At 46.9% G+C, this 9,828-nt stretch overlaps 1 protein-coding gene across 1 annotated transcript; it reads left to right on the top strand.

The window, feature by feature from the left end:
* Window positions 1-6,784: 6,784 nt before the first annotated feature.
* Window positions 6,785-9,017, top strand: LOC132070670 (acrosin-like). Its single transcript, XM_059467654.1, has 5 exons — window positions 6,785-6,855; window positions 7,135-7,377; window positions 7,687-7,952; window positions 8,218-8,366; window positions 8,832-9,017. Exons 1-5 carry the CDS (start codon window positions 6,785-6,787, stop codon window positions 9,015-9,017), a joined length of 915 nt encoding a protein of 304 aa, XP_059323637.1.
* Window positions 9,018-9,828: the final 811 nt, after the last annotated feature.

Genomic DNA, 9,828 nt, shown 5'->3' with positions numbered 1-9,828 from the left:
GTCCATTGTGTGTTTTAGGATCAGTGTTATTTAAAATAGTGGTTTACCACTAGTATCTTCCCCTTATACTCAAGTCTAAAAAGAAGCATTTGATAAATAAACCACTGCTGAGAGTGGGTTAAAATCTACAATGAGCCAAAGTCAGTGCTTGGTTTGAGTCTGATTGCTGTGACATTTTTTCTGGAGGGGGCTGGGAGGGAAATGGCCTCTTCAGAATTAAGGAAAAAATAATCCACTTACATCATAGAAAGCTGGAATCACATCAAAGGCTGTGAAAGCTCAGAAATTGGCAGCTTGAGATCCACTAAGAACTGAAATGAATTTATACCTTTTTTTAATAAAGCTTGAACAATGATTCAAACAACTCATTCCCTTAGCAATTTCACAACCTTTTGTTATTTTTCAGAAGTCTCTCTCTTGTCTTGGTGTGTCAAATCACCCATTTAAATCTTTTGCATATTTAGGACCAAATTGTGCTCTCCTAAGTGTTTGATGCTGTTGAGTTCAATGTACTTGGGAGAGCTGCAGAGCTTGGCCTTGACACAGAGGGGATGCCAAAGTGGGGCAGCACAGCTTGAGGGCAGCACACAACTCTCTACTCTGCATAGTTATGCTCTGCTGGAACCTTTCAGAGAAAGTCAATAAACCCTCATTTTTAAAATGGGAGTAAGACCAACCTACCTCCCAGAAGAGCTGAAAAGCTTAAGCATATCCATGTGACAAAGCCTGTCTGGTATCAATGGGCCACCACAGGCTCATTGGCCTTTCTGATCAATGCACATACACACACATATATATATATTACCTCTTCAGCCCCAAATTTTCCGAAGAACATCATTTAGATGCAGGATGACTGATGAGATGTAGTGTAGGGCATAGTCTCTTTTGGTGCCAGAATAAATGTTCTGGCTGGACCTATTGCACAAAAAATGCCCATGCCAAGCCCCAGATGGGGAAAGGGCACTAAGGCACAGGCCTAGGACCCCTTTGGCCCAAGAGGGGGATGAATCCATGACATCCCCTCTCCCAACTTTCATCTCAGCACAGAATATTAATAAACCAGATATAATCCCAGTCTATTCGCCTTTTGAAGGTACCTCAGTATACTTATGTATTAAAAATATAGTGGATAGCCAAGAAGGTAAAACTCATGAGAGGAAAAAGGAGTCTCATCCTGTAGTTAAGCAGTTGAGGTGCTCGGCTATGAAGCGGATGACCTGGGCTGTTTCTGCCTTTTAGGAGCCTGTTGAGGTGTTGCTTTTCCACTGGAGATAAAGAAAGGAAATAATCCAGGCAGTCCCAAATAACCCCTTTCAGATAGAAAGTTTGATCACCACTTTAGGTGCTGTTTTCAAGCTCTTAACTGCAGGTCTGACACAGCCAGGACAGCTCCTGCTAGCACCAGTGTGCTTTCTGGGACTGAACACCATCCTTTCCCTGAAACCATGGCATGAAGCTTTACACACAAGCACGCACATGCCTGTGTTCATTTTCTTCAATGTTAGCCATGTTTGAGCCATGCACATTCTTGGTGTAAATTTATTTTTGAACATTTCCTCTGTTGACAGCCACCTTCACTAACCAGCAGTATCTTGCTATCCCCCTGCTCAGGATTCCTGTGCTGCAAAAATGACACCTTTGAACAGGGAGACTGCATCACTTTGAGAGCCAGAGGATAGAGAACATCCCAAGCAGCTCTTCCTAGAGACAGGTGAGAGAGATTGCTGTCAGCTCCCACTGAGAATCATGACAGTACATTGAAGAAGATCATAATCTGTGGAAGGCCATGCCCCTAGACACCTCACCTGCTACTCATGAACATCTTAAAAGATGGTGAAATAGATTAAAAACTTGACAAGATCTCACAAGAGCCCTTGCTAATGCACTTCTTCCTGGTTTTAATATGAAGATCTAACCAATAGAACTTGATTAGAATCTGGTTGTCCCAAATGTCTCAATTGACAATAATTAATCCTTGGCAATTTGGTCATTCTTGTCCAGGAAGTACTTAGGGGAAAAGCTTAAATGGGTAACATTTTGGTTTCCTTCTACAAATGTTTCAAAGCAATAAAACACATTTGTCAATGAGGGCTTGGCTTCCTCCAGTTTTTGTTTCAAGGTCCTAGTCTGGCTGACACAGCCACATTCGATACAGACAATAGCTGTCCCATTGCTGTAGCAATGTCAAGTGAGGGTGCTTCACAAGCACAATAATTACAGCAGTTAATTATTTGCACAGTGTCATAGGTGTGCCTAGCAATACATCGTTTAGACAAGCCCCAAGAACCTTACGGCCTAATCTGGACGGACATAATTAATGACCCATGGAAATAAGAGCAGAAACGAGGCAAATTTGAGCTCATCTCCTATTTTGTCTATGGGACATGCTGACCCCTGTGAGCAGCTCCTGTTATTGCCGAACCCGTTTTCCAGCGGCGCCTCTCCGTTCCTGAGGCTCTGCCGCCCTCCCGCGGCCGCTCGGGCTCGTCCTGCCCGCCTTGGGGATGTCATCTCGGGCGCTTGTGCGTGTGGCATGCTGCAGTCCCCGGGATCAGTACTCTGCCAGCTGAGGTAGACCTCTCCTTTTTGTGTCTCAGAAAACGAAATATGTTCCCTCCAGAAAGCATTTAACTGCGTTTTCCTCCAGAGCATAAGGCGCTCATAGCATCACAGGTTTATCCTGAGCTGAAAGGGACCCACAAGGATCACTGAAGTCCACCTCCCAGCATTGTCCAAGTGCTCCATGAACTCTGTCAGTTGTTGCTGTGACCACTTCCAGTGCCCAACCACTCTCTGGGTGAAGAAGCTTTTCCTAATGTCCAATCTCAACCTCCCCTGACAAAGCTCCTAGCCATTTTCTCAGGTCCTGTCACTGGTCCTCTGCTCATTACAAAATTGGGTCCAGGCAATGATGGTGTGTCGTCAGCAACACATATTGACACAGGGACAAACCAGCTGCTACAGCAGAGCCATGAACTTCTGGAGCTCGTAGATATATTACAATCCAGCCTGGATCCTAAGGCAGAAAAGAAATTCTTACAGCCTAGGTGCAATCATTCCTGAAAGGCTCTTCTGAATCCACACAACCATCCTTATGTAAGCTGAACCAGGATGTCCTCCTGCATCTGTTTGACTCTATCCTTTGATCATATACTTAGTTAGAAACACCAGCAACATCTTTTCCAAGAATAAACTCTGAAAAGCAGAAAAACTGCATGAGTGAAGATTGAAGCAGCCTTCAGCAACTGAGGAAAAAGACTTCGAAAGACTTGGGAAGACTTCTTAAGAAAATATGAACTAGCAGCAAGAAAAGCCACAGATTTAGTATTTTGCCTGGGAAATCTTCCCGGTTTCCCATATGCACCCCTGACAAAATTTTTATGGCACCACAGATAATTCTTGCATGCATTTCCATGAAATAAACAAGTAAACTTACATAATTTTACAGAGAACCAACAGGCCCTTTGTCCATGCATGTGCCCAGGAAACAACAGTTCAAAAATCTAGGCTATCCCAGTCACACAGCTCAAAGGAAGATATTAGGGATGTCTCAGCCAGCTGAACAGCAAATATTTATTGCGTAAGAAAATTATGGTGGTGTAAATATTGTTGTGTTGCCAAGGAAATTGTAAAAAACTTCACACCCTCCATAAATTTGTACACATCTTAGACAAGGACGTCTCTATGGCTTTGGAACAGAATGTGAAAAACACGATGAGCCTTCAAATATGCTTGAAAATGTACAGTGCGATATTGGAAAATCCAGACAATCCATTAACCTTTTATATGTGCATGTATACATGTAGTCATATGTGGACAAAAGCAGAAAACTGAATAAAATACTCAACACCTCAGTTTAAATGGACTTTATAGGAACACCCATGCTTTAAGGGTTTTTTCCCATTTTTACTGAAGTATGTTTCAAATAATTTTTCATAAAATGAAAAGAAAAATCATGTCATAAATACAGGTTATAGAAAAATAAAAGCATGAAGAAGATAGAAGTGGTTCAAAACTCAACACAAAAACATGAAGATATATTTCACTTGCTCAGAAAAAAACACCACAGGAAATGTCTCACTTCCAAAACAACTCTGTCCATTTCTGTTCACTTTTATTTTCTTCTACTCCCTCACCTCAAAACTGCGAATACTTTTTAGATGCACACACACACTCTTACTGTACTCCTGAGTTCTCCAAACCCCAGCAGAAGAATCTCCCACAAGCAAATTTTTTCCCAATTTCTAGAGAAGTTTCCCACAGTCATTACCCTCCCATTAACAACTGATTGTTTTTTCTCCCTCTCTTTTTAATTTGCACCATAGAATGCCATGGTTAACATCAAACATTTATTCCTTATTGCTCAAGTCAAATCTGTAAGGACCTACCTTTTACCTACTGTAAGGACAACAAGGATTGAGACACTTGTTCTTCAGTACAAGAGCAGAGTAGATTATGCACTGCATCTCTCAGCTTACACAGGCACAATATGAATAAAGATGCTACACACCATCTGATTAATGCAAACCCAAAGCCTGCTCCTACTATGGCTGCTTTGCAGCTCTTTGTGTAGTGTATGGGCAATGTTAGACGCTGCAGAGTAACATTTCTCAGCTGCAATGTGGATGAACCTGGAGAACTGAAGCTATAGAAGTCAGGAAGTCACATTCAGCTTCCCAATGTCATGAAAACTGAATTTTTAACTTTATACTTGTCACAACTGCATGCAACTGTCCTATAAAAATGCACAAAAGATCACAGTTTCCTGAACTCTACTCAATCCAATCATATTTCTGCAGAAAGCTATGTTCATAGATCAATTGGCAATTAACTTTTTTCCCCATAAAATATCTTTATGCATCTCTTGGAATGCCTGAGCCTCACGTTGTATGTAGTACATGATTCAGAGTAACACCGTGCTACAGACACAAGAATAATCAATGATCTGGATGTCTGTATTATCTTACCATGGAACAAAAGAACTGTGTAAACATACCTGGCAAGCCAATAGGATCACTTGTGTAGCAAATCTTTTTCATAGTCTACCTTCATTAATATTGAAGGAAGCGTTTAAAAAAAACCAGCAGAAATAAATAGATTTGCCATGTAACCTAACTATTTCCAGCCCTTCTATGCTTACAGACAGCTGTAATTCCTTGGAAAATACATTGAAGAAAATCTATTTCCAATATGAAATAAAATTTCAACCATTTACATTTTTCTAAAAAATAGAAAATTCCAGTATCTCTTGTTCTGTGTCCCTGTAAAGAAACAAAAAATATCTTGCCTGTGAGAAGCAAGCAATTAACCATTTTGCCTCCCCTCTCACCCCATTTTCTCATAGAGCTCCAAAGTAGAGCTACTATAGATGAGTGCCAAACATAAAGCACTTCCAAAAGTCAAGGCCAGTATGGTCTTAGAAAAAGTTCTGTTTGCTCCAGAAATACCAGGTAAGGCTTCCCAAACAAGCTGCTGAAATTCTGGAAGACTCAGCATTGTTTTCAAAGTTTTCAGGCAAACCCATGCTGGGGAGAATTGTGGTGTACCTTAAGAATAGTGAAGATTCTGAGGTATCATCCTAGCAATAAAGTCAGCTACTCTGTTTAGGTCAGTATCATCCCTGTCATGACTCACATAACCCAGCATTTCTCAAAATAAAAAGCCATGTGAAATCTTAAATATTTTACTATGCCTACATTTCATGACTCAATCTCTAGAAGAAAATCACTGAAAAAAATTTCACAATTGCTACAGAAATATTTAGAAGTGTAGCTTCCAAACAATGTTCCTCATTCAAAACTTCTAACAGCTTCTAGGATGCTTCCACCTGAGAAATTAAGCCAACTTGTCAACACCAAACTGAATAAGTTTGATGTTGACAAGTTGGCTTGTTCATTAAAAGCTATTAGGACAGATTTTTTTTCTTCTTCATTTCCATGCTGAATCTGAATCAGTTGCATTCACAGCTGCCCTTCAAACATCCACATTGGAAATGTGGATGCCTACCCACTGTGGCTGTGACTGGATTGGCTGGTGACCCAAGCACACACATGCTTCCTGAAGGAGTTCCAGAGTGATACTGTTTGGCAAAGAAACTCATGGAAAAAATTGCAGAGAACAGAGAGAAGCAGAAGCAGGAAGACAGTGAAATTCAAAGAGGCTGTGATGCCATGCTAGGTGTTTTACTGTGAGATGCCAGCAGACAGTGACACGAGACAGTCACTGCCTGCCCCAGGGCCTGCACACCCTCATCCCACAGGAACAGGGACTTAAAGCTGCAGACAACCTTCTTACAAGGGCAGGTACTGATAGGGAAAGGAGAAATGCCTTTACAGTGACAGAGGGTAACATTAGATAGGATATTGGGAAGGAGCTTTTGACTGTGAGGATACTGATGAAATGGCACAGCTTGCCTCAAGACAGCTGTGGTAGCCCTGCATCTGGATGTGTTCAAGGACATCTTTGGAGCCAGGCTCTGAACAACCAGATCTAGTGCAAGCCATCCCACCATAAGCAAGGCAAGGGGGTCAGAGCTAGATGATCACCAGGGTCCCTTCCACCCCAAAACCATTCTATGGCTCCTCAGTTAGATGTTGCCCCTCCCCCAGTGGGCCCTGTGCCACAGAACCCCGCAGTGCCCAGAACATGGAACCCACCCGTCTGTGACATCAGCTCCAGGACCAAGGGCACCACGGGCAGCACAGCTGCTGTGGGCAGTGCGGCTGTGACTGTGCTGCTGCACGGAGCTCTCAGTGCTTGCAGCTGACTCGTGCCTCTGGCAGACATGAATTGGCTCAGCATCCTCGTCCTGCTGACCGTGGCCGGGCTGGTGCACGGGACATGGGACAACTGCGGGTAAGTGGGCCCAGGCCCAGGGAAGGAGCCATGGCAACACTTGCGGCCTTCCCTGGAGGGGACCCACCTGTCCCCCATGGCCAGGCCGCAGCTTCCCACCCACCATGGGAAGCCTCAGTTCGTTGCCAGCAGCCAGGTGCTGGCACGGACAGACACACACGCCATGGCCTTCCCTGGCCTGCTGTGCGTGCAAGGCCTTGTGGGGAGGGCAGAGGGCTGAGCTTCAGCCTGAGCCACAGCAGGCCATGAAGCAGCATGGAAATGACTTTCTGCTTGCAGAGGGACCTGCGGACTCCGACCTCCGCAATCTGTAAACAGCCCCATGACTTATTCCTACGGCAATGTGGCTTATGACTATGGCATGACACGCATCGTGGGTGGTGCTGGTGCCGCGGAAGCAGCTTGGCCCTGGCTCGTCAGCATCCAGCACCCATGGATACCAGGCCTGGGGCATCTGTGTGGAGGTTCCCTCATCAGTCCAGATTGGGTCCTCACAGCAGCCCACTGCTTTGATGATATGAGGTAAGAAGGAGCAGGGAATGGGGACATGTCCACAACACCAGCAGATGCCCTGCCAGCAGCACCACCTGCTACTCCCATCCCCTTTCCTCTCAGGCAGCCAGGCTGCCACAGTGCTCAGGAGAAGCCTGGGCTCATGCCAAGTCTTCCTAGCAGCCTCCAGCTTGACATTCCCCCAGCCTGTGTGAGGGCACTCACACCTGCCAGAGCGTTGCTCCCTCTGTGCCTTTCCAAGCTGATATACAGCAACTGCTTGGCTGCTGTGGCACATGGCTATGCTCCGTCTCAGCTCTCTCTCCATCTCCTTTCCAGTAATGCCAGCTTGGTCTACGTGGTGATTGGGGCCACCCGGTTCACTCAGCCGGGCCCTGGGGCTGCAGTGCGCAATGTGAAGCAGGTGGTGGTACACCAGGACTACAACCCTAATGACTTTAGCTTCGACATTGCCCTGATGCAATTGGACCACCCTGTCCAGTGCAGTTCCTACATCCAGCTGGCCTGTGTGGCTGAACCCACCCTAAGAGTCTCAGAGCTCATCAACTGCTGGATTGCTGGCTGGGGTTCCACTGTTGCAAGATGTGAGTACCAAGAAAAACACCTGGGGCAGCTCAGCCCACTGAGGAGAGGGTTTGGGCTTCCCCACAGCAGAGACCAAAGCCAGGCTGCAGGATGTACATGTCTGCAGAGATGGGCCTGGCCTGCTCCCCAGAGGCAGGAAGCAAGGACACAGTGCTCCAGGGCCTCTGCAGATGCAAAGCCAAACCCAGGGAAAGAAATAACCACCTGAGAGATGAGCAAACTGGCATGGACCTGCCAGAGGCTTATTCCTTTCTCTGCTCACAGCGGAAGGTACTACACCTGATCTCCTCCAGGAGGCCAAGGTCCAGCTCATCGATCTCCAGCTCTGCAACAGCAGTAACTGGTACGGAGGGAAACTCTACACCCACCAACTGTGTGCTGGTTACCCACAGGGTGGCATCGACACCTGCCAGGTAGGAACATGCCACGAGCCACTCAGCCCCAGCAGCACCAGAAGCCAGGGAAGCACCACCCCAACACAGCCCAGGGCCTGCTTTGCCCAGCCACTCAGTCACCCTCCCAGCCCCAGCTCCCCCTGACTGCTGTGGGGGCTTCCCACACACTGCCCATCCACACCTGCCTGCCCAGGCCTCCCCTTGTGACAGAAAGCCCAGCTAGTGCTCTTAGCAGTGAAGAGGTCCAGGTGGCAAAGTTCCATCCTCTGCACATCCAGGAGTCCTGTGCAGAGAGGCCAGAGAGAGCCCTACCCTACATGAACACATGCCATTCACAGCCAAGCTTCTGGAGGCTCCAGCCTCTGAGCAGAGCTTTTCTCTGCCCAGAATAGAGCTCTGGCAGGGGCTGTGAGAGAGAAGGAGACAGCCCCAGTGCTGGCAGGTGCCACCAACATCAGCTTAATCCTCTGTGCTCTGCTGCAGGGTGACAGCGGTGGTCCTCTCATGTGCCAGGACAACAACGCTGACCACTGGTGGGTTGTCGGAATCACCAGCTGGGGATATGGCTGTGCCAGAGCAATGCAGCCTGGAGTCTACAGCTCCACTAAGTACTTCTATGACTGGATTGATTACAATATGCGTGTAAATGCAATGAAAAGTGCTCCTTGAGCAGCAGAAGCAGGCAGGATCCAGAGTAGGCTGCAGTGCACCACAACCATTTCCTGCTGGGGCAATGCCCGCTGATGCAAAGGCAGCCTCAGGGTCAAAACCCTGCTCTGTCCTGACTACACTCCTCTCCTTTGTGCACACACACACACACTGGAGTTGATTTAGTTGTTGAAATAAAATTACCTTTGGTCACAGGGAACCATCTTTTCAGTGCAATTCCAACTCCTGGGTAAGACAAGAAGTGCCATGCTCAGCACCTGCACAACAAGCCTGGGGGCACAAAGGGGCACAGTGGCTCCAAAGAGCTCCAAAGTGCCTGGCCAGAGAGGACAGTGCTCTGAGCCACCACGGCCTGGAGGAACCTGCTACCTCAAGCCTTGGAAGAGGATAGGAAAAAAGCAGATACCTTGGCGGTGGTGCTGCAATGCACATGGGCTGCTAATTTAGGGCCTGGTGAGAGCCTGGGCTAAGGGAACACATCTGGGAAACTCCCAAGCATGACAAGGGAAACTCCTGGCTCCTGACTGGAGTGCCAGTGCCCTAAGGCAGAGCCAGATTTCACAGGCAGCAAATTGAGGGGATTGAGGTGCCAGGTGGTCACACTTCACAGATACTCAGAGGAAGAGCTGGGGTCATTCTGGGGAGAGGAACCTGGCAGGAACCCTAGGAAAGTGCACCAGGAATGCCATGGAAGGCCAAGGTGAGCGGGCCAACAACACCTGCAACACCAAGGCTGTTCACAGGCACGGCCAGCCTGTGAGCCAGGGGGAAATGATGCCTGGGCTTGGCTCCATATCTGGGAGGAGACAAG

This window comes from Ammospiza nelsoni, chromosome 3 (assembly GCF_027579445.1).
Source record: "Ammospiza nelsoni isolate bAmmNel1 chromosome 3, bAmmNel1.pri, whole genome shotgun sequence".
Lineage (NCBI taxonomy): Eukaryota > Metazoa > Chordata > Aves > Passeriformes > Passerellidae > Ammospiza > Ammospiza nelsoni.
Note: the sequence above shows the minus strand (reverse complement) of the source record. Positions and strands in the feature narration are given on the sequence as shown.

Coding starts and splice junctions, on each gene's coding strand:
- LOC132070670 (XM_059467654.1), top strand. CDS start 6,785: ATGAATTGGCTCAGCATCCTCGTCCTGCTGACCGTGGCCGGGCTGGTG. Junction 7,953..8,217: donor GGGTTCCACTGTTGCAAGAT/GTGAGTACCAAG, acceptor CTCTGCTCACAG/CGGAAGGTACTACACCTGAT. Junction 8,367..8,831: donor GTGGCATCGACACCTGCCAG/GTAGGAACATGC, acceptor GCTCTGCTGCAG/GGTGACAGCGGTGGTCCTCT.